General features: G+C 33.0%; 4 protein-coding genes across 16 annotated transcripts in view; 2 read left to right on the top strand and 2 right to left on the bottom strand.

Annotated features, from left to right (window-relative positions):
• Window positions 1-311: 311 nt before the first annotated feature.
• On the bottom strand, window positions 312-1,349 carry LOC128889709 (biogenesis of lysosome-related organelles complex 1 subunit 2). The gene has a single exon (XM_054147593.1). The coding sequence runs from the start codon at window positions 1,041-1,043 to the stop codon at window positions 546-548; it is 498 nt and encodes a 165-aa protein (XP_054003568.1). The 5' UTR covers window positions 1,044-1,349; the 3' UTR covers window positions 312-545.
• Window positions 1,350-1,998: 649 nt separating this feature from the next.
• LOC128889706 (alpha-2-macroglobulin receptor-associated protein) lies at window positions 1,999-3,994 on the top strand. The gene is made up of 7 exons (XM_054147587.1): window positions 1,999-2,231; window positions 2,310-2,451; window positions 2,533-2,703; window positions 2,788-2,898; window positions 2,976-3,087; window positions 3,284-3,440; window positions 3,554-3,994. The coding sequence occupies exons 1-7, from the start codon at window positions 2,031-2,033 to the stop codon at window positions 3,755-3,757; spliced, it is 1,098 nt and encodes a 365-aa protein (XP_054003562.1). The 5' UTR covers window positions 1,999-2,030; the 3' UTR covers window positions 3,758-3,994.
• A 142-nt stretch (window positions 3,995-4,136) lies between these two features.
• LOC128889707 (axonemal dynein light intermediate polypeptide 1) lies at window positions 4,137-9,445 on the top strand. 5 transcript variants are annotated; one of them, XM_054147589.1, is made up of 7 exons: window positions 4,137-4,390; window positions 4,529-4,684; window positions 4,742-4,874; window positions 4,940-5,085; window positions 5,156-5,353; window positions 5,417-5,429; window positions 9,308-9,441. In XM_054147589.1, exons 1-7 carry the CDS (start codon window positions 4,298-4,300, stop codon window positions 9,409-9,411), a joined length of 843 nt encoding a protein of 280 aa, XP_054003564.1. In that variant the 5' UTR covers window positions 4,137-4,297; the 3' UTR covers window positions 9,412-9,441. The 5 variants fall into 5 exon arrangements, with proteins under 5 accessions (XP_054003564.1, XP_054003563.1, XP_054003566.1 ...); XM_054147588.1 differs by having other exon boundaries at window positions 4,529-4,874; XM_054147591.1 differs by lacking the exon at window positions 9,308-9,441 and having other exon boundaries at window positions 5,417-7,027.
• LOC128889702 (protein lap4) overlaps window positions 7,020-26,813 on the bottom strand; it is a 33,137-nt gene continuing 13,343 nt past the window's right edge. For 2 of the 9 annotated variants that reach the window (XM_054147570.1, XM_054147574.1), the window contains 33 exons: window positions 24,894-24,972; window positions 24,708-24,797; window positions 24,489-24,609; window positions 24,115-24,407; window positions 23,894-24,027; window positions 23,683-23,794; window positions 23,461-23,627; window positions 23,212-23,372; window positions 22,882-22,992; window positions 22,537-22,755; window positions 22,231-22,464; window positions 21,949-22,033; window positions 21,270-21,434; window positions 21,004-21,179; window positions 20,808-20,942; window positions 20,559-20,714; window positions 20,370-20,450; window positions 19,460-20,260; window positions 18,383-18,490; window positions 18,109-18,288; window positions 17,628-17,657; window positions 17,067-17,225; window positions 16,607-16,987; window positions 16,356-16,508; window positions 12,395-12,841; window positions 11,918-12,029; window positions 11,780-11,836; window positions 11,578-11,695; window positions 10,017-10,122; window positions 9,618-9,731; window positions 9,377-9,505; window positions 8,949-9,149; window positions 7,020-7,981 (listed from right to left, as the gene is read on the bottom strand). In XM_054147570.1, the coding sequence (XP_054003545.1) occupies window positions 7,712-7,981; window positions 8,949-9,149; window positions 9,377-9,505; window positions 9,618-9,731; window positions 10,017-10,122; window positions 11,578-11,695; window positions 11,780-11,836; window positions 11,918-12,029; window positions 12,395-12,841; window positions 16,356-16,508; window positions 16,607-16,987; window positions 17,067-17,225; window positions 17,628-17,657; window positions 18,109-18,288; window positions 18,383-18,490; window positions 19,460-20,260; window positions 20,370-20,450; window positions 20,559-20,714; window positions 20,808-20,942; window positions 21,004-21,179; window positions 21,270-21,434; window positions 21,949-22,033; window positions 22,231-22,464; window positions 22,537-22,755; window positions 22,882-22,992; window positions 23,212-23,372; window positions 23,461-23,627; window positions 23,683-23,794; window positions 23,894-24,027; window positions 24,115-24,407; window positions 24,489-24,609; window positions 24,708-24,797; window positions 24,894-24,972 (5,885 nt within the window). In that variant the 3' untranslated portion in view covers window positions 7,020-7,711. Of the gene's footprint in view, window positions 7,982-8,221; window positions 8,315-8,948; window positions 9,150-9,376; window positions 9,506-9,617; window positions 9,732-10,016; window positions 10,123-11,577; window positions 11,696-11,779; window positions 11,837-11,917; window positions 12,030-12,394; window positions 12,842-12,863; window positions 15,168-16,355; window positions 16,509-16,606; window positions 16,988-17,066; window positions 17,226-17,627; window positions 17,658-18,108; window positions 18,289-18,382; window positions 18,491-19,459; window positions 20,261-20,369; window positions 20,451-20,558; window positions 20,715-20,807; window positions 20,943-21,003; window positions 21,180-21,269; window positions 21,435-21,948; window positions 22,034-22,230; window positions 22,465-22,536; window positions 22,756-22,881; window positions 22,993-23,211; window positions 23,373-23,460; window positions 23,628-23,682; window positions 23,795-23,893; window positions 24,028-24,114; window positions 24,408-24,488; window positions 24,610-24,707; window positions 24,798-24,893; window positions 24,973-25,358; window positions 26,542-26,813 lie in introns of those variants that run through there. The other 7 variants (XM_054147575.1, XR_008460492.1, XM_054147576.1 and 4 more) reach the window with 7 other exon arrangements.

Below are 26,813 nucleotides of genomic sequence, written 5' to 3'. Positions count from 1 at the left end.
ATTTCCTGTACATTATTCTTTAGCCAAGTTTGTAACGATATCATCTTATATTTCTCAAGAAGAAACAAACAGCATATAAATGCATAAGTAAAACACGATACACTTAAAAAATAGTTTAATTACAAAATTGAAATATTACTATGTGATATATTGTAAGGCAACACACAACGCATTACTCTTTTATAAAATCTTTAGATGAAATGCGTGATGTGTGCGTCTACTAAAATTGTACTCTAATATAATTAATTATAAGAATGCGACAAGTTGCTGTTATTTTTCACCATTCTTTACCTAAATAAAAAAGACACGTATAATTGTAAATAAACTTTTTTATCTATTTTCTTCGAAATTCAACAATGAACATCATAATACTTAAATCAAATATATATACATATTCTCCTGCGATTCACACGGTTAAATTAATCCGTTTATCACAAAAAATGTTATCAATTTCATCCCTTTTCTCAGTTTTTATCGCAACATCAAGTGTACGTATATGTTCATATTTTCATTTATACAGAACGCAATATGTATCACAGGTTCACTTATTTTTTTGTATCTTTTTCAATGTCTTTAAACTTGGCTTCCAATCGTTTGGAATAGGATGCTAATTTATATGCAGCTTGCTCTAGTTTCGTTACACTATCGTCGATCTCGTTGATGTTATCCAAAATAGGTTGCAATTTTTTATATTTTTCGTTTAAAGAATCCAAAGATTGAGCTACACTAGAAGATATTGTTTTCAGTTCGGTGTACTTTGCAATCGTTTCTTTGTTTAGTCGTTCTAATAAACGATAATCGGCGTGAGTGGAAGTGAGTTCTTCTTGCAAATATTCACCGGTTTTTTGAAACATCGTATTCGCTAAACGACTAAGGTTTGGATCGTGAGGATCTAGTGCCTCAAAGCTGCTCGTACTAGTTGAAAGCGTAGTTCCACGTTTCGGTGAACCGCATCTTGAATTGTGATCCGTTACCGAACTATCGGTATAGATCGGTGGTTCGATTTGTATTTCTTCCTTTGATAAATCTTTAGCCGATGTCATATCGGATCAAATCAAGTCACGATAAACGTGGATAAACGACTGTGTTTGCTGCTTGTTTTAAAAACACCAAATGGCACTTGTTATGATCTCGGGGGACAAGAGGTTCAAGCGCAGACGCAATTCGATGCAATATTCTTGCCCAATATTAGACGCTGTATTATTATGTGCAATAAATTTTGTTTGAACAGTTATTTAATGCAACAATAATTATCTAAATAGATGTTAAAAGGAATAATTTCTACCGATTACATATATTCGTATACTCGAACTAATTTTCGTAGTTTGATCAGCGCATCTTTTGGAAATACGACCAAGTTTCTCCTCGAATAGTTCCTATTTCTATTGGTAGATGGCGCTATTAACTTCGTTCGTTTCATATACAGCTACCACCCGCTAACACCTCCCAACCTCCCCTAATATCTCTTAACAACTCCTAAGGGCTCCAGACAGTTCCCTTTATTTCTCGTTAATTTCTAGAATGTTTCCTATTAATTTCCCCCTGATAGTACTCAAAGAAGTAGCATAACTTTTAATTAAATAACGATACTTACCTCTTGTATCAGGAGAACGTAATGAGCGAGTAGGTATCATAATTTTTATTTTCTGCTCGATACTTACCTCTTGTATCAGGAGAACGTAATGTTCGAGTTGGTATCATAATTTTTATTTTTTGCTTGAAACTTACCTTTTGTATGTGGCACTAATTGAATTTGGCTCGAATTTTACTTCTGATATATGATACTCTGAAGAGGTGTCCCTGCATCCGACGTTGCCGCGTTCTCGATTTCACAACTACTACGTTGAAGAGAACAATACTTGAAAAACTAATTGCAACTGTAATTGTATCAATTACTACTTTTTTTTTATTAAAAATCATAATCAAATAATAATTTAAGAATTTTATTATAGAAAATATATTGTTATTAATACTTTCTGTATTTGAGTTTTGTTTTGATTAATTTAGTTGGAAAAGAACCACCTTAAATAATGGCGTCTTTTATTCGCATTTGTTTAGCGGTAAATTTATGCATTTTATTATTTTATACAGGGGCAACTGCTAATAAATATTCCGCCGAAGCAAATAAACCGAAATATGAAAATCCTTTGCAATTTCCAACTTCTCTTCGTGAATTAGACAAACCGTTTCGTATGGCAAAGCTGAATGTACTTTGGGTTAAAGCAAAAAACGTGAGTATTATTGTTGCATTATAAAAGTACGCTGATGTATATGTGCCCAAAGAAAGTAATTAAGCAACTTTTTAATAGCGTTTGACCGATACGAAACTGCAATCGATATTTAGCGATTTGAAGATTCACGATAAAGAAGAAATTGCGTATAAGCATTTTAAATCCGATGGAAATGATCCAAATGGCGAGGAAGAAGCACGTCTGCGAAAAAAACTCATTGGTAATTTAATATTGATAGCGAAATACTTATTAGTATTATTAATAATACTTGTCCATTCTAAAATTTTGTATTTATGTCAAGGAATTATGAGCACATATGGATTGTTGGAACATTTTAATGATACCGAAGATCCAAAATTACTAAAGCAACATAAAGCATTAAACGACGGAAGTAACTATGTTGCTAAAGATGTGTTTAAAGATAAAAGGTTGAACAAATTATGGGCTAAAGCTGAATATGCTGGCTTTACACGTAAGTATATATCTTATGTAATCTTAACTTGTTAATCTATGAAAACAAATATCAATTTACATATTTCTCATTTCTGTTCGATAGACGAAGAATTGGAAACGTTGAAAGAAGAGTTTCAACATCATCAGGATAAAGTAGACGAATATATGAATCTTTTGAAAGATGTAGAAGTTGGGGATAAAGAAACACATGAAAGTGGGTAAAATAAACAATACATTAACAAACATAACAAAGTATCTTAGTATAAATTTCACGTTTAATATGTTGTTCAGATAGTTTGTATCAGAAGCCGGAAAGCTGGAATGTAATAGAAGAGAAAGAAGAAATTTCTAATAATGTTCCTGGACAGAAGTTAGATTATTTAGGAAAGGCAACTTTACTTCGGTATGTTTATACGTACACATGCGACGATCGTCACAGTTTTTGCAAATATCATAATGTAACGCGGTATTCTATTAATCGAGGATAAATAATCTATATGGAAGCATAGCACACGTATAATTTGTCTTAATTCACAGATTCTCGTGCGCCCATGCTCGTTCATGGTAAACTTTAACAAATTATAAATGTATTATTTTAGAGAAAAGCACTTGGAACTCAGAAATGGTTACGATCGTTTGGACAGATTAACCGCTACAGGTCCGAATCATAAAGAATTTGTAGAACCGAAAGTGCAAGGGTTGTGGCGAATTGTCTTGGAAGGTTCGTTCTCGCCGGAAGAACGAGCTTCTTTAAAGGTAATAATGTATAAAACAATATATCTTATATAACCCTTATTTGTACATAGAAAAACTGCAGCATGAACTATATTTTTGTCTGATAATTCATCGATATATATTGTACCATCTAGGAGGAACTTTTACATTACGAAGGAAGGTTACTCAAGTTACGCCATCTGCATACAGAAGCTGCTTTAGAAGCTGCACGTCAGGGGAAGCCATATGACATAGAAAACTTTACTATGCAACAACATATAAAAAAGCATGCTAGAACAATAGAAAAGCTTCATATACATCTTGAAGCAAAAATTACGCAAAATCACTCTGAACTTTAACACGTATTAAGAATAGTTTAACAAGTTTATATAAATTGTGTTACTTCCAAACTAACCAAAATGCGGAAATACGTTAAGAAAAATATTGTAATAACGTATTAAACGATTTAAGATTAATCTGACTAAAATTGTACTATTTTTTATAATTATTTTACACGGAATATTTATAAGAAATTTATTAAATTAAAAATTTGTATAATTTTACTATGTTTGTTATAATAAATTTTCATTATTTAATTACTTGACTAATATTAGAGATCCTTTAAAACGAGTCAGGAATTCTATGGTATGATATGATAAACATGTCGTTATTTCGTAACTGTTAGGCGTTCTAATTATTATACTGCTACTTGGTAACGCACGATACGTCGATATCGCTATGACAATTGCTAACAATTTGATATCTACTCTTTGGTGCTGAGAAACAAACTAAACACCTACAAATGTGCAAGTAACATTTCAATAAGTAATAAATTAGTTACTGAACAGTAAATTGAAATATATTTGTTATTTCATAAGTGTACGTAACGCAATATAATAATGGCAACAGCAATACAGGATCGTACTATTCCCACTATGGATACTTTGGTCAAATATGACAACCCGATTTTGGATACTATTCGGCCAGAAAAGGTTCAATTTTTATAGCTAACCATGTGCCGGTTATTTATGAATTGTAACAGAATTACATAATTAAAAAAACATAGTGTAAAGTAAGAATAAAGAGACGAACGGTCATAATTTTAATTCTGTATTTTGCTGCCAAAACAGATACGTAAAGAGACAGCACCAAAAATTGGTGCAACAGTTTGTAAAGTTCAAACGACTCCTCTTACGGTTGATATGCGACGCGAGACTGCCGATATTCTGAATAGGATTTTGCCTCCAAAACAATGGGAAGAAGATGGTCAAACATGGATTCAACAAGTATATATATTACGATATTCTTTTCGTCTAATATTATTAACTACTTTGATCATACAGGTGTCGAGTACGCCAGCAACAAGGCTCGATGTTATTAATTTGCAAGAGCAACTTGATATGAGACTACAACAAAGGCAAGCAAGAGAAACTGGTATTTGTCCAGTACGCAGGGAACTTTACACGCAATGTTTCGGTAAAATTTCAAACAATATAAATATAATATAATACATAAATAAATCGGACAATATAATTTTCTAGATGAAATAATACGTCAGGTAACTGTAAATTGCTCTGAACGTGGTTTACTTTTGCTTAGAGTTCGAGATGAACTCAAAATGACATTATCCGCATATCAGATTTTGTATCAAAGTAGTATTGCTTTCGGTATGCGCAAAGCTCTACAAGTACGTATACATTCTTCGATATACAGAGAGTATTAAAAATAGGTTTAGTATTTCTGAAGATTTCTTGTAGGCCGAACAAGGAAAAGAGGATTTAATTGCTACCGCGGATGAGCTACAGTTGCAAAAAAGTGACCTAGAGAAGACTGTTGCCGAATTGAAGCAGAAATTTGAACAGGCGCAAAAAAGAGCAGCTGAATTAAGAGAAGCTGAGGAGAAGAAACATATGGAAGAAATTCAATTTCTTAGAAAAACAAATCAACAGTTAAAGGTAAATACTTAGTGTGCATAAATATATAAGAAATAATTCTGTAAAAATTAATTTTTTTTTCAGACACAACTAGAAGGTATTATTGCACCAAAAAGATAAAATTATTATAAATTTAATAATAATAATTAAAAAAAAAAAAGAGTTTATTAATTTCTTACGAGTACTTTACCACATTTTATTTACCATCATGTAATAATAGAGCAAGTATAAAGATGTATATTTGCACTTATATATAAATTATTTTAAAGTAAATATTAACATATTTTATAATATTTAACACTATCATTGTTTCGGAATCATATTTATTGGTTATGTTATTTTTTCTGTACATACAAAAGTATTTTTTTTAGATGTTTCATTACTCGTTTATTAAAAATGACTTGATTTGTAAATTATTTCAGTTAAGATTGGCACTTTATATTTTTGTTAATATTCTGATAAATAATGACGTTATTGAATTTATTATTGTCACTGTAATGCTGACAAAAGATATACAATTTATCAAAAAAAAATTAGTTTGTTTTTCATTCATGTAATCTTACTACTAATGCAATCGATTGGTCCCGCTACCTTAATCACACTTTACACTACAGTTAATGGTGGACTTGATACAATCAATATTTACTATATCATTTTGCATGTATAATTTCAATGCATCTTAATATTAATAATATCGTCCGCTTTACTAAAACAATTTACATGATACATGTAAAACGACACTTTTATATTTAAAAGAATTTTTTTTTCTTATTACTGCCAGTATGTAGAAATTGAATAAGTTACATCTAAGATATAAACAATAATATTATCTTCCATTTTCCTTCATTTTGCTTTATATATTGCAATTTCGAACTAGTTTGCATGAAAATACGAGTACTATCAATTGATATTTGTCCATGTAATAATCGGTTATACATATATCTATAATGCAAAATTTTAATACGAAATTATATTTTAACAAAATTAAAATATAAATTCTACATATTCGAATTATTAAGTATTTTTACATTTCTTTTACAGATTGCCCAGTTTTTTTTTGTTAGTATATATTGAATACATGTTTCATAATACTAATTATAATCGTAATTGTTGTATACAATAATACAAACGTTATTCTTACATTCCTGTATTGTAAAATAAAATTTCATCAGTTATAAAATATAACAAACATCAGCATAAATAAATGAAATCAAATAAATTTAAAAAACAAATTCATTAGTATTATATTTAAAACAATTTGAAAATTGAATACCCCTATTCGTTAACTTTGCGGCAACTTTGACGAGAAATTGAATAATAATATGGAATAAATTTGTTTCTAAATGTGAATATCATTATAAAATAATTATATTCGATAATCAGGATAATACACATAAGTTTAAAATAAATTCCAATGTGGATTACGATAACTTTATATGACATATATATTAATTTACTTACTTCTAAGGAAAAATAAATAAAATACTTTACATACCACGATAACTAGATGTGTTTTACATTACTTTCATTTTAATGTTAGCTAAATATAACATATTTTACGTACACTTGAAACCAATATAATATTATATCATAATTTAATAAAAACTTTCCGCTTGCACGTTATTCCTATGCAGTAACCAAAATATTATTTTCTGTATTTTACCTAAATTGCTTATATTTTTTTAAATATAAGAATATTAAAATGAACGCGGTTAATGCGCTGTACTCAAATAATACGATAAAAGTTGTAACAAGGAATGTTTATCATTTTACATAGATTAATGTAAAAACGTTAAATCATATCGGCTACTATTGCGACATTACAAATTAACTTTTTCGAAAATTTCGTTCTACATAATTACTTTAAATAATTCCAACGATAAAATATATTTTTATTCAGGCTAAGCTGTTAAAGTTTATGAAAAAGATAATACAAAATACAAATTCTACAAAACATGAAATATGGAAATCGTTTATCAATTATTATGCTGCACCACTCGAGTGAAAGTATGACATACTAATGCTAATAAAAAAAAATGTATTATTTAAAATATGTTAATACCAAAAATATAGCACGGATTGTGTGAAAATTAAATATAGTTTTGACTGCACCTATGAATTACATTAAATCGTGAATGTAAAATTGCATCTTATGTATATATGTATGTGTATGCTTGAAAAAAGCAATGCGCAATGAGTGATTCGTAATACTACATGCACCAACAACACAGGGATTTCAAGTATGTAGTATGCAATGTAAATTGATTTAACACAAAATTTGCATTATTGGAACACATTGTCACAACGAAATATTCACTAAGTTCCTTGTACGTGTCTTTCTGTTTTTTATTTTATTTGCACCGATATTTTTATCTTACGTCAATGACGACCTTTTTTCGAACGTTTCCGTTTCTTTTTCTTTGAGGCAACGACTGCGTTTACACTGATTTTAGGCGCTGCATCCTCAGTCGCATTCGATGTGATGATTGTTTCGGTTTTCTCTTGAGGAGTACTCGCAACAGAAGACTGTCCAGCAATTTCTTCGCTTTCGCTTTCCGCATCGCTTGCTCCCGTGCCAGTAATACTCTCTATTTCGTCCTCTGCGTTACTTAATTCCAGTGAAATAATCTTTTCTCTTAGAGTTTCAACCTAGTTGTACAAATGTATACATTACACGTGTAAAAGAATGCTAAAATGGAGAAATTTTTGCATCGATATGGCACATTTTAAATGGCGTAGTTTAAATTAACAAAGTTTACGATAGCGTTATTTTAATATTTAATATGTACCGTTACCAACAGTAAAACTATGCTAAAGTATCATTCACAGAAAATATACTTGTACATGCTTAAGAAACTATTAGATAAGAAAAAACAGTAGTAGCATTACCAATAGCGTGAGAAGAGTTTGTTAGTGATCAGTGGAAATGAAATCAATTGCTCAAGGTGGTGCAGGTTGCACTTCCATGGTCAGTGTTGGATTCTTGGAACAACAAATATAACTATTGAACTAATGTCTCTATCACAGTTTGTGCATTGAAACAAAACATTTGTAGCAGTAGCATGCATAAACACCCGTATTAATTTTGTTCAACTTGTCCTTCGCAGACTAGAGATACACACACACACACACACACATATACACATATATATATCAATGGATTAGAATGGTACACGTGAGTCTGAAAGGTTCGCTAAACCTGTATTAAAAATTTTGACCTTTCATTTCTTTTTTGACTATTTCAAAAAATCATCAGCGTTTACGTTATATTATTTGTTACTGGCCCAGGTGATTTATATAATTTTTATTATATCGTTCCTTGTAGCAAAATTTTGAAATGTCAGAAGTTTAATTATATGTGCATTGTATAAAAAATTTTCTAAACGAATGTAGCTATAAAAACTAATTCTAAATGAAAATCTTCTAATATCAGTGAAATGTCGGTTAAATATTTTTGAAGTGCCAGTACAATACTTTGGAAATATCTACCATCTAAGAAGTATTTTATGGCTTGCACTGAGACCGTTCGTAATCCGTGACGTGACGTGACGTGACGTGACGCGATCAAAGAATTTTCGGTGCTTATATTCTGTGCAAATTCTAGAATTTATAGTACCTGTCGCTCAATGAGCTTCTCGACGTATTCGACAGTTCGTACACGACGTTCACCCGTCACCTCATCCACATATTCCTCGGTACGTCGAGTGACCTTCTCGTCCACTACTTTTTCGGATTCGCGTATCTCTTTAGGGGGACCCACCTTGCTGCGTACAGCAAGTTTGGGAAAATCTGCACTAGACGGCCGTAACGTAGTGAACTATGATAGTAAGACAAATAAGGCACCGTTGTAGTTACAAAACATTGTAATACACAAACGCTAGAAGTTAGAACCATAGACGAGCAGAGTAGTAATTAGTAACCAATGAAGTTAAATTGATGTGATAAAAAATGATGAAATTGGTTAATTTGTTTCAGAGACATCGTTAGATCACATAGTTACTGATACTGGTATGGTCGATGCAAGCATATTCTTTGAATGCTTACATCAGCTGCTTTATCCGATTCAGGAGAAAGAGTGACGGCATCTACAGAGTCCTGTATCGCATCCGTTTTATTCGTACTGTCCATCATTTCGCTCATTTTTTTTATTACTATTTGCGCTTGGAGAGCATCCTAAATGTGAACGTGTAATATACATAAATTGATTTGAATGACCTAAATATTATTTAAATAGTCAATTTTAATAGAAACATGCATCAAATTAGAAAAACTAATAATCTTTTACCTGTTCCAGAGATTTCAAACGTGCCTGTCTCCATGCTGCACGCTTTTCAGCTCTTAGTACTCTCTGCTCGGCAGGACTCAGATGACTTTCTTCATCTTCATCCGAAATTATACCCTATGAACGAAGAGAAATATTTGATAAAAATTGAAGTTTGCATCAAAATTTCATTTAATATTTTAAATCAAAACAATCTTCTTTATTTCTTATATTCGCATTGAATCATTTCAATCGATTATTAACATTTCAACAAAAATTTATATTCCTCATCTCTTTCGGACTTGATAACAAATATTATGATACTTAAATTTGCCTAATTTTTTCCGGATTGATTTAGAGTACGTGATCGATATAAATATAAAATTAATTGCAATGATTAAAAAGATTCAATAAAATCAATACCTCCTGTACCAATCTCTCCTTCAAACGGCGTTCTGCTTTTGCTGTCCTTACACTGCTTGGAAGGTTCTGCAGAAGGAGGATCGAACTTCGCGAGCTCAGTCGGCTACTGCAAGGTAACGAGCATGCACACTGACAAATCATATACATGTGCCAAAATTTTTATATTTATTTGTTAAAAAAAAGAGGTACAAAAGCAACGTTCAGTACAAAGGCAAAAGGGATATTACATGACTTATATACAAACGATAAAAATACAAAAGTAAACTACGTTACACAACAACTAAATCTATGAATAATAACAGGGATCGGTGCTAAGAGATTCTAAAAAATAATTATGTCCACGATATTCTTTGAACGTGGATGTCAGCTTTCTATAAATAAAACCACAGACGAATGTTAGTATTAAATAAATAATAACTATTCTCTAGAATCTTTCAAGTGCGCTTGCTTGCAGTGCGTGCGATGAACATTGTGCTGAAGCATACGTTTGTAATTTCAAACATTATACTTGAATACACATAGTTTTCGTCAACTTAATCACCTCGTCTTATCGAACGAATAACGTAATTTTATTGTGCATTAAATACCTATGCAAGCATAACCACAACCTTAACTGCAAGGTACGTGAAGGTATGTGAATGTGAATTCCTAAGCCTATGTACAAATATACGTTATTCTATAAAAAGCAGTCGCTAACACATAACAAAATTATTTGTACGCTGGTTCTAAGAAGCATGCATAATGTAATAAAATAGTAGTCAAAACGGGAAGCACCTGTTACGAGATATACACATGTCAGAATTTGTCGTAGCTATAAAAATACTGATATTTACATAATATTCAGTCATTTTGTATTATATTTTAAGGAAACATCTATGTACTAATCGATACCATATGACTTTCTCGACTATAAATCAACTAGAAAAAAAATATTTGTTATATTATTTTGCCAACCATCGGTTAATAGTCGATAATAAGATGAATATAAATATTTTTCAATTAAAAGATAGCTGCCTCGTACAATACTTATATAGTATAATAAAAAGGGCTATATCTAATATCTTACAACTGAAAGGCATAACTTCTATAATTACAATGTTCTATATATTTCTATGTACAGAAACATGTTTAAACCAAAAACGTGCATTAAGTAAAGAAATGCTATAATACTCATGTATGCGAATACGCTAAAGTAAATTAATTTAATTCTCTTCTTTTAGTTTTACGATAAGTAATTGAGATCTATCGAGGAGATCTAGTGCCTCACTATTACAAATCTTTAAAAGATCGTGTAATGCATACTCGAGTTAAAGCGTATTAACTTTCAATACGATCAAATTTCAAACAATTATATTATTGCATACAAAATTTATAACTAATTGAAAATGATCAAAATAGTATTCTATTACTAATTCAGAAAATGAGACTTTGTATTGCCACCGTTTTCTATCATTGGATGGTATACAGACATGAGAGATGGAGACAAAGAAAGAAATAAAAAGGTAATAAGATTTTAATCACCACACTTTCAAATGCGTAGAATGAGTACAACTTAGCTTACTTAGGCCGTCGATTATCCTGATCTTCTAGAGTTTCCTCCATATCTTCTAAACCTTCGTTTTCGTCAAGTTGAGCCCACGATTTTAATTCATCTCGTGTCAATGTGGCAATTTTTTTTTCTAAGAATACATAATAATAAATTATAATTGTATCGATTATTGATACATCGGAAGACATCAAGAAAATATTAATAAATAGTCTACCTTCTTCTTGTTTCATTTTCTCAACTTCGTCCTGGCTTAAAAAACTGAATACTTTCTCTGAAAGAAACAACAGAAATGTATAAGTAACGCGTACATTACCCAGAATCCGTTCAATTAATTGCTTTAATTCTTATCAACCTGGCTTAGGGGAAGGCTTTAGATGTTCCTCCATGGCACTTTCAAATAATTTCTTTTTGTCGCTAACTGACATCTTTACTAGAGGTGGTGTCGGAGATGGTGTTGGTGACAGCTGTATTTTGAAAAATTATATTAGTAACAATATTCTATAAGATACTCTATGTAATGCAACCACTTCGAAACAGAAATTCATGCGGAAAATTCATTAATTATAATTTACCATCATCCCTAGTATAAACACAGAAGTAATTGTTAGCGTTCTACCCGATATGCAAACCATTGAGACTGTTACATACTAATAATCTAAGGACATTTCCCAATTTGTATTGAAGTAATACAAAATAATCTAACGAATGTAAGTTATATTCGAATGCAATAGAATTCTACAGTTCAAACGTACCAACATTCTCAATAAAGAATATATATATATACAAAAAAAAAAAGAGTAGTGCATTTAAACAAGCATTGTAAACCCACCTCAACCTGAATATGACCGTCAACAGAGCGTGCGGTCTGTCGCTTGTTAAAAGAAGCTGAAGTGCCAAAATGCCCCGGGGATGTAGGAGAAGTTAAAGGTGTTGGAGGAAGTTTAAAATGGCAGTGAGCAGTTTGGGTAGGACTATGGTAGACTTTCTTGTAAGAAATAATTTGAGGATCGGATGTACATTTGTCATGCGGAGACAGAGATCGTTCTCCCTTGATAGCGGTCGGAGAGATATAGTCGATTGATTCTTCTTTAGAAATTGGAGGAAGATTGGCGAAGGTTATACTACGCTTTGGTATAGAATGTTTTTTCTTTGGAGATGGCAAGGTTTGGGCAATAGCAGTACGATTAAAATTCGTCGATGGAGTAAGAGTAGAGACTGGAGACTTTGTTGACGAATAATTATCCATTGATGTTCCACTTCTCTCTTTCCTTAGCGACTAAGTAAATAACACGAAGAATTGTATTAGTGAAATTAATGCAAGTCTCTATTATACGTATATACTAGGGTACAATAAATATGTAAAACTATAGTTATAAACTATATAAATACCGTATAAAAATCAACGCTAAAGCTAAAAACCAACACTTCTAATTTCTACAATCTTAAACAAGAATATATATCTTCCCCTTGTTCTTTAAGTTTCAAAGACTGATCTGTATACAACTTGTAATTATACTTTAAAAACGGATTTATTTTTTCAGTACTACATCTCATACAAAATCTATATCAGAATTAAAAAGGAATCAGTTTTGAACTTATTTATCCAATCTTCTTTTTTTACCATCTATACATTCAATATTATATCAATTGTACTATTATTGCAACAATTCATCCAGCTTTGCACACGATTTTATTCGTGTACCCTTCCAATGATTTTAAACATACTAAAATCGATTTTATAAAGTTATTTCACATTTGTACCCTATCCATCATCTTTTTATACATATCAATGTATCGCAAGAAATTCTGAAATATCGTAATTAGTTCATTTTTATCCCAGATTGTAATTCATTAACAGGAACTGTAGTTTCTGTGTCGCTAAATATGAACATGGAAAAATTGATTCTCTCACAGTTTATAGTATCACTGGGATAAATATAACTACTTTCAGAAGAACTTGGCACATCGATATATCCGAATAAAGCACTGCACGTCGTATTTAATTATTATGTCGGTCAACTGGAACTTCAACATTAACATCATTTTATTTTATAGTTAGATAAATACTATCTTACGTTTATACTTTGTAATAATATATAAACATCTGGTCCATTAGATTTATATCAACATATAACATTTATAGAAAATTTGTAGAATACAGTACATTGATTTATATATCAATAATGATATGAATTTACTGTAGCAGTAATGATCCAATAGTGCCAGCATTTGTAACTGAGAAAAAATGCTAGACGCATAAATACCTTATCAAATAATATTTGATGTCTCAGGACATTTTTTCTTTCTCCTTTACTTTAAACTGTACATCATTTAATACGTTAAATAATTAGTATTGGGTATATTTCCTCAATTAGTGATACACGCTTCGATTATTCTCTTTTGTGTTAAGTAATTAAGCGAATAAAACATAGAAAAGTACCTATAGGTTTAAATGTAAATAGTAAAACACTCTATCTTTCTTCACGTGAATTGCACGAAATTTTCTTAACGATAAAAAAGATATATCCATCGTTATTCGCTACATATCATCTCAAAACAATTGTACTAATAACATTAAAATAGATTTATATTTTCCTATATCAGAGAATACTATACAAACAAAATAGTTAAAAATAGTATATTGAAAATGTCATAAGTGGTAATACTTCTAAATTCGACATTAAATTGTTTCTAAAAAGAAAAAAACAAACTACCGCTCTTTAGATACAAGAATGTAGACTCTTGTTTTTTCCAACTACCGAGTCGTGTATCACAAAGAAAAACATTAACAAACGGAAATACCTGTTTTTTGTATAGAATGAAAGTTTGAAGTATATTAATATACGAGTCTCGTCACAAGTATGTATAATAATATACTTTAACTTGTCATTCGCATCAAAGACGGACAAATATATCTACTGCCACCGTAGTTATCCTTTCTTACTTTCAGTAATTTCTGGTATAGTACCCAAGAGAAGTTCGCGCAATTTTTTAAGCTCAATCAATCAATTACAGCAGTCACCCATTCAACATTTTTTGTAACATTTTAAAATAGATTGCAAACAAGTCTAAGAATCAATGTACAAATATATCGCTAAAAAATATCTGTTAAATACATGGGAAGTTCTCGTCTATGTCTTCTGTCTATCTATCACAGAAATATCTTTTCATTTTCTTCTTTTAACCGATATTTACGAACGAAGGTGCAATGAATATGTACACGAGAGTCTGTAGTTAAGGAAGATATAACACACTTTTCTGACGATTAAAATCTTGACCCCCAACTGGACCAAAGCAAGAAACCAATCACAAAATCAACTCAGCCAGTCAGCGTGTTTGCAATAATACACTTAACATTATAATGGCAGTATCAGTAACAAACGGAGTAACGATAGTAATTGCATATAACAATGATACCCATTGATGAAACGCAATAAACAGTGATTATGTGAGTTAACGACATGAATTCCTTAGAATAATTTATTATGGCACAGTCCCGCGGATTCAGAGGTATGGACGTAGACACAGGGAAAATGAGTAGAGGATCGAACGACTCACTCCTGTTAGAGGGCAGCCAAAGTAGCACTATCACCTTCCACTGTCTGTAAACATGTGAAATATCTCTTGTTTTGCTGCTCAGGAGAGCATGCGACGCTAAGAACACTGACAAATGTACATTTCATGCGTCATGTATTAATAATTAAGTTGTGAGATTCGTGATGGATGTGTAGCAAAGACAAATAATAAAAACGTTGTAGCTGTAAAGAATTTGAATATTTGTCTAAATTTATGTTAAGCGTAATACGATATTATCGAAAATGTGATAAATGATAAATTAAAAAGGTATTTTCACGAAAATTAAGAACTTTGTTATTATATTCCGATGTTCATTTTCATAATAACTTTAACGAAGGGAACTAAAATACATTTTAATGAAATCTACTTCTCATGCGTATGCACACGTATAAGGATGTACACAAATGCATAATTTACAATCCATTTGTATAGGATAAAATTTGTAATATGTCAATCGTTAATAATAGGGAAGAGTTACGTTCTTTTTAGTGACATCACATTGTACCATAATAATTTTTCTATTTTCAAACTAATCAAGAACTATCATTTTTCTATACATTCGTCATTCATAGACTATAATATTCAAGTGTGTCCCTCCTTTTGTTCCAATGCCATTAATAAAGAGTGTAATATTTTTGTTAATAAATTATACATGTATGTATCCGCAAATGAACACACGCATACACACATGCATACCCACACGCAGATTCGTACGTATGAAGAGATAAATGTATGATTTTTAACTAATAATAAAACATGCAAAAATCGTGCACTCCTAGTAAATAAAACTCAAAAGAAAAAGGTAACAACGTTAAATTAAAAATAATTTATACGCTAAGTGTTCCATAAATGAAATGTATAGTATAATTACGAAGAATAAAACAATAACAGTGCTATAAAATTAAATTATAACAAAGGGAAAGGAATCAAGCATTTATAAATGCATGAATAGTAATGATTTATAAATTATCCATAAAAAATTACTAACAATACAACCAAGGGTTTTAAGGTAAGATAAGTAAAATTGAAGAATTATTTAACTCTTAAAAAATTTTGTTTTATATTATATGAATTTTATAGTTCAATTATAGTATTGGCATAAACAAAATCCAGTTAGTAAAATCAATTACTACTTGCAAATTAGTTGATACATTTACAAACGTGCAAATAATTTCCAGTTCAAAATCAATTATAAAAATCATAAAAGTACTTACATTTGTATTTTGAGGTGCTAAAGTGTGTTTGCTCATCACAATAGTAGTTGTTTTGAGATCTTTTGTACCACCTGGCGATTTTGGTGGCACCATGTCAACAGGACTATTGGATTTGCTTACTAAGGATTCAGCTGCTCTAACTACATCCAATACCTATACGATAACAGAATATTTCATATTAACCCGTAATATGCTTTCACTGTATTCCTAACGATAGACAAGGGAAATGAATATATGATCGTAAACCTTACTTTTTCGGGAGTCGATTTTTCTCTATGCTCGATCAAAGCACGTTCCCGTTCTTCTTGTTCCCATGCAACAAGTTCAGCTTTCATTTCTTGTTCTTGTCTGAGAGTTGCAGCTTCTTCATCGTCGCGATCCAAACTGGACACACTCTGTGACAGAGACTTAGTGCCATCTGTTGCAGGATCCTTTAATTCTTTAGACGTTCTAGACTCTTTAGATTCTCTACCATCGGATACTGGCAATATAGGCTCGACTTCATTTTTATCATAACCTTTGCAAACTACTAACGTAATTGTATTTCCCGAACACCGAAGTATATTTACTGCTTCTTGGTGAGTCGCGCCTAGTAACGATGTACCATTCACTTCGAGTAGTCTCATGCCCACCTATAATCAAAGATACGCAAAAATTTTCTTTCGTGAAGCATTTGCTACTAACAGAAATAGTGACTATTACAAATATTACCTTCAGTCTTCCGTCTCTTTTAGCTGCACCACCGGAATTAATCTTAGATATAAAAACTCCCTCGTCTGTATGATCCAGGGGGTTACCCTTTTGTCCTCTAAGTCCACCTTTAATGTGCATACCCAATTTTTCACCCGGTTCTTTTGTAATAACCAATTCCTAAAATACAACAAATAATTAAAAATAATTTCAAATGTATATTTATTAATACTGTATTGTACAACGTTTGCAAAATGTCAATATTTATTTTCTCATTCTTGTCTTAAAGTAATAAAACTTCTAAAAGAGTTAACGTTCTGTATGAGAATTTTATGTTTAAATCTGTATACGAAATATTAAATAATAAATCAAACACATATATGGTGATCACCATATTATAGCGTTCTTTTAATGTGGCATGAAGCATGTGAAGCAATTAAAAAGACAACTGTGAGATTCTATACAATCTCAGCATAGGCGGAAAAAGCAATTGTTTATGATTTGGTGCTGAAGTGCGGCCTTTATAGAAGAATAAGCACAGAATCAAAAAATACAAACAGGTCAAATAATTTGAGTACTTACTGTCACAGGGATGTACTCTATTTCGACCAGCTTGTAGGACAAATTATAAATAACGGTATTAGGTGTGGAAACTATCGTGAGTAAAGCACCCAGTGTCATTGTTTACAAATAATTAGCATTAATCGACAAACATAACGAGATAAAAGTTTTCCGATACTTTGCTGAATGACCAATAAACAAAGAACTAATAACTGTATCATTGTTTATCAAAATGTACAGTCTTAAAAAAGTGATTTCAAACTTTTCTGCATTTCAGATTTCTCTTAACTACTCTTGTTGGACTTAAATTTGTTAAATATTTGTAAATATCGAAAATTACAATAGCTAAGTGTTATGATAAACATTCACCGTGAATTTTATGATTCGCGCAATTGCATTTTCGTAAGCGTGTTTAAACTAGGAAGCTATTCCACAGTTGAAAAGCAAAAATTTTGTGCAATTACTAGCAAGCAGTGAGGTAAATAAATTACGAATAGATTACCTGATAATTTTCCGGTAATGGATCATGTTGAACTGTAAGCATAATTTGATCTCCCGGTCGTAGTAGTTCCATCACAGCCTCTTGATGAGTAGCTTTTGTTACATCTGTACCATTTACTTTCAGTATTCTGTCACCCATTCTTAATTTACCAGATTTTGCAGCTATACCTCCAGGCACAACCTAATTTTAATACAATATTTACAATACTATTTTTTAATCAATCACAATTAGAATGACAATAATATACAAATATACGTATGGATGTAAAACTTACATGAGATATAAAAATTCCAGGTTCTTTTGCACCAAACGGAGTGCAGGAATGATCTGTACCTCCAATGATACTGAATCCTAAGGATCCTTCTTTTACAAGGACGACATCCTAAACAATAAATGTTTGATCGTTATTTAAATAGAATTTATAAAGAATAGAAGGTGCTGTATACGTTCGTTTTCTTTAAATAAGATTCTTTAAGAAACAATGAATGGTGACAGTGAGAGAAGTATAAAACTTAAAAGATATTATACTAGAGTTACAGAGACAATGAAGAAAGGAATTGTAATTTATAATTTTAAATCATAAATACATTGGTTTAACCTATGAAATGTAGAAGAGGAGAATGTACTTATAGTTTATGCTACTTACCTATTTCCATGCCAGAGGATAAGCACCCAATGTATCAAACAATACAACATCCCATATTACCAAATTTCTAACAAATATTTCCAATATGTATCAAAACGACAGCAATGAATTTAGAATGTATAAGCATGCAGCAAAGTAAAATATACTTTACAGAAATAAACCGAAAACACATACAAACGATGTTAACAATTTTTAATTCGTTTTTCGTCGGAAAGTCGATCAACTGTCTTTATAAAAATATTGTTTAAAAAAAATATTTTCTTTATCGAACATGCAAAAAGAAGGAGACCGCTTCACCATTATATTCTAAGTTATTTAAAATAAACGATCGATTCTAATGAAATAAGTTTTTTAAATGTTGTGATATCCGTGGCGTTTTATTATGAAAAGATGAATATTGAAATGTAGATAATCAACATTTACCAGTAATCGTGATTATCATCCAAGCATGGAAATAAGTTAATAAATAACGGCTATTAGTGTTCGAGTATTACTTAAATTATTTAAAAGGTGCAGACTGTTCCCGTATTCTAGTTAATTTTATTAACATTGAAAGATTATAAAGCAAATTTCATCAAAATTTCTATCAATTGCGAATACTTTAGTTTAATTATGGAACAGAATTAAAGACGACTGTCTCGATTGAATTATTTCCACAAACTGCATGTAAAATATAATTCGTGCATCTAACTACCAAGCACATACCTCGATAATTACTGGCTGTACCGACTGGTTGTCGGTCACCCTAGTAACGACGGTCTCGGTGAGAGTGCTCTTTGTGATGGTCTCAGTAACTTTACCAAGTGTAGTGGGAGCCGGAGGAAAATTAACATCTCCAGGTAGATTATCAGGCTGCTTTATTGTCACTGTCACGATAGGGCCTTGATGGGAGTCTGGAGGTGACGAGGAAGTAGGAGGACGGAGGAAATGTGCGGGAATCATAGCCTGAAATTCTTCGTTGGTGATAGGCTTCGATACCTGTATGTCGTCCTGGGGTGAGATTGACCTAGGCTCTGTAGAAGATGTGGGCGTCGAGGTTGCAGTTGTTGCGAGTGCGATCGTCGGTTGTGAAATGCTATGCCTCGGAGCAGGCTGTGGATGCGGCTGGCTATTTGTTGGACTTGGCGATACCGAAGAAACGTTTTTAATAGTTCCAGATTCTGTAACACCGTTCATTTTGGGCATCTCAGCGGTTTCAATTTTCATAGGCGGTGGTGTCTTCGAAGTAGGACTCGGTGATAAAGCTCTGTCGGCATCAATAGATCGCCGATATCCGGTATATCCTGGTCTATTCGCTATATAACTATTGGCACTATATAATCCTGTATACGGTTTAGGTGCGCCAATTACGCGTGGTGATTTTTCCGATGGTGTTACAACTGTGGCTGCGTTTGCTTGTGAAAGTGGTATTTCACGTTCGACTACCAATCGAACGAATCTTTCCAAGCCTGTTAATAAAGCAACTGCCTGCTCGTGCTTAGCTCCTCTCATTTCAACTCCATTAATCTAAAATATAATGTTACAATATATTTCAGATAAAATGTACAAAAAAGAAACGAAAAAGAAAAGATATTTGTCATCAATTACAATTGACGTGTGTTAAAAAAGAACTTACAGATATTACTTTGTCTCCGATTAATAATTTACCGTCTTTCTGTGCCACACCACCATCGGTTATTCTTGAAATATATATTGCCTAAAAAATTATATTTGAAACAATGAACATCAAATTAGACGAAAACAATATTAATAATTATACATATATAATGTAATTTGTCAATAGTTGTATTATATTATATCTTACATCGCTATTGTCCTTGAATGGTGGAGAACCTTCTCCGCCAGCAATACTAAATCCAAGTCCATTTTGGTCCCGTATTAATGTTGTATGTACAAGGACAGACACCATTGGTTCAGTACCTTGTTTCACCGTGGATATAGGTTCCGGAATTTTCTTGATCTAATTTCGAAAATTGAATATATCTTTAAAGGTTATGTTTATGTTTATATATTCTACATAAAATGTGTAACCATCGATTAGCAAACTGTATACCTTAATAGTTTCATGAGGTAAAGAAGCATCGCCATTTTCTAAATTATGCGGCAAACCTGTAGATGAAACATGAGACGTAGCGCTTGGTGCTCTACTCGTACTCAAACTAGAGCACACCGAATCTTTCCTTGATGTCTGTTAAATATTATAAAAGTTAATTTGTAATATAAAAGAGACGTATTTAAGAATCGGATACCTGTTCATATGGCGGTAATATCCTTGTAACTTCTCTCTGAACTACTAATACAAGAACACGTCCGCATGCTTTTAGAACTTCTACAGCATCATAGTGACCTACGTTTACTACTGAAACTCCGTTTACAGATAGCACTTTATCCTCTACTTTTAAACCTGCCAAATCTGCGGGCCCACCTATAAAGTAGGATTATATTTTGTAAGAGTATTATGTAAACGATGTACATATTATTTTACACTTAACTTATACATATTTAATGCTTTTACCTTCGGTAACTCTGGAAATAAAAATGCCTTCATCGTCACCTTTGAATGGGGTTGAACCGATACCACCAGCTATTGACAAACCAAGACCACCTGTCGTTCTCTCAATATGAATCTCATATTGTTCCTCTCGTACTTCTATCGTAGGTTCAGCATCGGATATCGCACCTATGCAGTAATAGAATTAATTATTCTACAATACATGGAGGTATGATAATGATAAGTTTATCAAGATTCACCACTGTTTCTTATTTTTCTCACAAAACATCTGAACTTTTTAGGCATTTTTAATCACTAACTTCATAAATAATATCAACTATCACTTGTATTTTTAATGGAACGGTTTTACTGTGTCATTTTCTCTTTTTATTAGCACATTCGCTATAGTAAAGTAGATTGATAATCAGATAACAGATAAGATAGTTGATGGAAAAAGTATATCTTATCATGGCCTCTCTGTTTGCTGTCAGCGATTACGAAACAGTCATACCGAGGAGTCTGGAAGGCATACGCCTCCATTCAATGAAGTTTATAAGATATAACACGTTGTAGAATACGATTTTTAAGTCACTATTATTTAGCATTGCGGTATATATATAGTAACGGTATGTAATAAGAATAAAACGTGATGTGTACACCAAGAGGAAAGCAAGTGTTGTAAGAAAGTTTACGACTATTTTACCTTGGCTCTGAGTGTCGAAATTTTCTACAGATTCCGTAGGTGCTGATGCAGGTACAGCAGGTTCATCGCTTTTCTTCATAAGTGCCTATATACGGTAAGACCAATAAGTTGTGTCACGTAATAATGAACATTATTAATAATCGTTAATATCGCATGTAAAATTAAGCCGAAAATGAAAAATAAAATTATTTTTACTTATTTTTGCATCTAGAATTACATCTTGCTTAATTGTACCATTCAATTCAGGTTAACCAGCATATTTTAGATTGGTAACCAACTTACTTGTGCAATAATGGAAGCTACCTTTTCCTTATCCACGGCCGTATGGATACGTTTATTCTTTAAATGGTGTGGAGTGTCTCTACGATGAAGTCTATTGGGTCTATTCGAATCACCGCCACCTTCGTAATCAGTACCCTCTGCTATAGAAAATTCTACGTGTCTTTGTATTTCCTCATTTTCGGATTCATCATTTCCATCCTTTGATTCAGATACCGAACCTTCCATTCCCATATCCTACGAAAATGGTTAGGTTAATAAATAAATAAATAAATAAATTAATATACTCTTATTCCCACGAATACTTACAGGATTATATTCTGTAATATATTGATTGGAAACCACTTCTGGTTCATTATTAGATCGAAGGTCTGTATTATCGTCTAATGTTCCAGGTACAGTTTGTTTTTGTTCGTTTTCTATAAATTCAGTATTTACGAGTTCTTGGTCTGTAGATAGATCTAAATCGTTAGGTTTCATTAGCGTATCAGTCTCAGCTTTATCTAAACCAAATGTTTGAGAAACATCCTGAAAAAGTATCGTTTCCCAAGTTTAAAAATACCGTATGTAATGAATTTATATTTCTTCTTTAAGAGATAATGTTTCTTTGTAAAGGAAAGGTTTCAGTAACGTAAAGTTAAAAGTAAGAGTTACCTGTTCGTCAGTAGATGCCGACCGACTGTCGCTCTTTCCTTTACTGAACAATTTGTGAGCTTTGGCTTTCAATTCTTTCGGATGCGGTGTATTTTGTCGTACAAACGGTGTCTGAAACGAGTACAAAGTCTTGCATATGTACCAATATAATCATACGAAACAAGTGGTTAGGAGAACGAAAAAGACAATGTTGTTTAATTTTCAGTTAATATAATTTTCATACAATGAGTCATAAGAATAAGAACGTTTCCAACACATGAAGCATCTCAAGAGCTTTGTAAATCTAGACCTAAAGAAAGTAGCAGAGTTTGCTATATAGAGCGGGCTCACCTCCTTATCAGTTTCCGGAGGTTCATCTGTGAATTTCACTGAATGCGTTCGCGATGCTTCTTTTTCTTGCCAGCCTTCATCGTCGCTGCTACCAAGCTCCCGTATTTCGCCACCCTGAACAGCGTTTCTCATTCCAACCAACATACCAACTCTTCCTGAATCTAATTTAAACAAAATTATATTAGCCACGGTTCTCTGCTGGTCTATCGCATCCGTTTAATTATAACGATAAGAAATGAATACACTAACCATCAGGATGGGATTCCAATTGCGGTAGGAGGAAGCAAGTTAATACCTCTTGCTCGGTTTCTTCATCGATATCCGTTTGGAAAGTAAGCATTGGTTGGGCTTGGTTTTCACTTAACCATACTGCCTTTAAGTTCAAATTAATCAAGGAATATGGCAAGTATTGTAATCTGAAAGATGAACATTGTTATTAAATATATTAATATTACGATTAAAGTTACACACCTGTTGCCGGATATGTCCAAGACATGAAGAGCAGTGCACTGACCAACTTCAGCCGGAAGATATTGCAACTTATTGTCTCTTAAAGAGAGTACGCCCAATTTTTTCAAATTTCCTGGAGTAAAATAATCGTATATATGTATATATATATATATATAAAAAAAGAAAACTGTTTCACTATTATTAATGTATTATCTTAATAAATTCCCCTTACCAATTTCAATCGGTAGCGATTGCAAACTATTTCTATCCACATTTAAATTGTTTAGATTAAGAAGTTTTCCTATGGTTGCAGGCAACTCCAAGAGAAAATTTTCCGTAAGAATTAATTCTTGCAGATTCTCGCACCTGCGACAAAAGATGATTTCCGTTAATCGTAGAGTACATCCAACCGAGTATCAACATTTTCGATAAAGAAAGAAATTCGAATCCTACCTGCCTATGTTCGAGTTTAAAGTAGAAAGCCTATTTTGATCGACTTTCAGAATAGTAAGCTTTTTCAGTTCCCCAATACCATCGGGCAACTTTTCGATAACGTTTTGGGATAAATGCAAATCCGTTAAGGAACCTAGACCGCCGATTTCTTCCGGAAGATCTTCCAAACGATTTTCGGATACGTCCAAGCACGCTAATGTTTTCAATTCTCCGATTTCCGGTGGCAAATGTTGCAACTGATTATGATCTAGCCATAATTCTTGCAACGCTGGCAGTTTTCCTATATGCGCCGGCTAAAATAAAAACACGCAAGATTCTCAACGATTAACGATAGTTTTAATTGGACGTAATTTTGTTCGTCAATCATATTATACCAATTCCTCGATGTCATTGTCGCCGAGATCTAGCCGTTCCAATTTATAAAGTTGAGAAAGCGACTCGGGCAAGGACTTGAGCAAGTTTTCTCTCAACTCCAGTGATTGTAACGCCTCCAAGCTGAGAATAATCCGAACAAATTCGTCAGCGTCGAAGCAACAAGATTTAATCGAACGATTCGAATGTAATTAACGCGAATTATTTCTCTTATACGTTACCTTCCGAAGTCGGGCGGTAAATTCGTGAGTGACATATCGTTAAGTCCTAAAACAGTTAGGTTCCTTAACTGCACGAAGCCAGCCGGAAGCCTGAAAATAATAAACGAAAATTTTCATTTAATTCCCATACAGAGTAAACAACCATCGAATAGGCGGGACGGACAAAGAAAAGTTAAATGTATCGACCTTGGAATTGGATTGCTACTGAAGTCCGCCACCTGAAGTGCCCGTAAATTCTTGATGTTCTCAGGAATGTCTGGTATATCTGTAATAAAAAGAAGAGAAAAAAAACAAGCGATGCCGATATTCAAGTACGAGTCGAACAATCGAACGATCGACACCTGAAAGACGGTGTTGCGTAAACGAGTCGAAAGAAAATTCACGAGAGGAGTAGAAGAGCGTATAACGTGTTTAGTGTAATAGATCTTTTATAAAGAGTATCGCCACGTTTCATAAGAAATACACGATTCCAGATCATCTTCTCTAGCCCGTCCTTTCTTTACTATACTTTCCTCGCAGTATCGACCCAACGGAAGGATATACATACGCACGTATTACAGTGGTTTGTTTCAACAAAGAAACGCTTGTAAAGATTTGCTTCTCTTCTAAATCTGCCATTCTAAGTTTATCTTGGAATTGTTCTATACGTACGCTTGTAGTCGTTGGTTCGCATCGGTAATCGTTTCGCAGTTTCTTCGCCGGAATGGAAACGGTGTCGGGCAGCATTTAAAATCGGAAGGAATCGGAAAGTAATTTAATCGCTTTGAATCGTCGATAAAATACTCGGCCGTGTCTCGTCATCGCGTCACGACGACGAATGGAATTCGAGTTTTCCGATTCGTCGCGCGCTACTATTTCTCTCGTCTTACGTAAGCTACGCTGGTTATTTTTCCCCCGTATGACAATTCAGATGCACGGGGAACTCGAGTGAATTTTTCCTCGGCTGGAACACTCGTTTTCGCTTTTCAGGCCGATGTTATCAGAGCTCAAACGAGCTCGGACAAATAACGAGAAACGAAAGCGTTCCCAGCGCGTAAGTATCGATTGACCGGCACCCGTGCGTTGCATAATTAGCCACGCCATGGCACCGATGATTAATTTATTACAGGAAACAAAGTTGTGGAAACAAATGACAAATTCGTTCGAAGAAAATGTGCGTGGTGCATAATCGATTCGTGGCTAAACACTGGTATCGCGAAGGAATGCAGGATGCCGTTGTATGAGATAATATCGCATTCCTGTTATTCCCCATAAGGCCGAGTAATTTCACGAACGAAGGTGAAAAGTAACCGAGCAATTCCGAACGCAGCAGTACCAGGACCGAACCCGATCGCGTATTAAAATTTGTAAAAAAAAGTCAACGAAAATGGAGCAATCGTCTCGGTTCGTGAAACGAGAGCTTTTATCGTCGATAACGTTTCGGAAATGTATAGGTTACGAATTGTAGTATCCGCGCCTCCCATACCCAACAATAAGGAGTCAAATAAGAACACGAAACGTAGGATACGGGATTGGTCGCGTAGTTAAAGCGGTCGACTGTGGATCCGAGGATCGTGGCTTCGAATCCCCGTGCCTTATTTTTCGTTTAGACTCCTACAGAATATAGGTACAGGTATTCGTATACGACCATGGGTACTTGTGTGCGTGTATCGCGACACGTTACGCGTACATACACGTACGGTGTCACGAATGCATATTGCACGCATGGTGTCCGCGGATAAACGTAACGATAACGTCGCGAAGCAATTACAAACTAACCGTGATTCCGCCAGACGGAAAAGATGGAAAGCTTTTTCGTTCACCGGGATATGCGCCATCCCTTCGTTCCTGAACGGATATTAATTAACGATCCAAGGACAAGGTTAGAAAGTATTCGTACACTGATCAATTTCCAAACAAACTATGTATAATTGTAATTTATGAACTTACTTTTTATAAACAATGACATTCTACATATTCTCGGAAATCACTGGAATAGATAGATTACAAACCAAAAAAATAGCTAGGAGTTCCTTGAAAAGAGTGGTTCGGGAGGTGATTTGAAACAACTTTTTCCTTAGCGAAATTGTTGTCCGAGGCCTCGTTGAGGAGATATTAACGGAAAAC

This window comes from Hylaeus anthracinus, unplaced genomic scaffold (assembly GCF_026225885.1).
Source record: "Hylaeus anthracinus isolate JK02 unplaced genomic scaffold, UHH_iyHylAnth1.0_haploid 11997, whole genome shotgun sequence".
NCBI lineage: Eukaryota > Metazoa > Arthropoda > Insecta > Hymenoptera > Colletidae > Hylaeus > Hylaeus anthracinus.
Note: the sequence above shows the minus strand (reverse complement) of the source record. Positions and strands in the feature narration are given on the sequence as shown.

Bases quoted from the DNA above. Each gene is read 5' to 3' on its own strand.
- LOC128889709 (XM_054147593.1), bottom strand. From the start codon at position 1,043: ATGACATCGGCTAAAGATTTATCAAAGGAAGAAATACAAATCGAACCA.
- LOC128889706 (XM_054147587.1), top strand. From the start codon at position 2,031: ATGGCGTCTTTTATTCGCATTTGTTTAGCGGTAAATTTATGCATTTTA. The intron at 2,899-2,975 runs GTGGGTAAAATA...TATGTTGTTCAG, and splicing joins GGATAAAGAAACACATGAAA to ATAGTTTGTATCAGAAGCCG. The intron at 3,088-3,283 runs GTATGTTTATAC...GTATTATTTTAG, and splicing joins GGAAAGGCAACTTTACTTCG to AGAAAAGCACTTGGAACTCA.
- LOC128889707 (XM_054147588.1), top strand. From the start codon at position 4,298: ATGGCAACAGCAATACAGGATCGTACTATTCCCACTATGGATACTTTG. The intron at 4,875-4,939 runs GTAAAATTTCAA...ATAATTTTCTAG, and splicing joins ACTTTACACGCAATGTTTCG to ATGAAATAATACGTCAGGTA. The intron at 5,086-5,155 runs GTACGTATACAT...GATTTCTTGTAG, and splicing joins GTATGCGCAAAGCTCTACAA to GCCGAACAAGGAAAAGAGGA.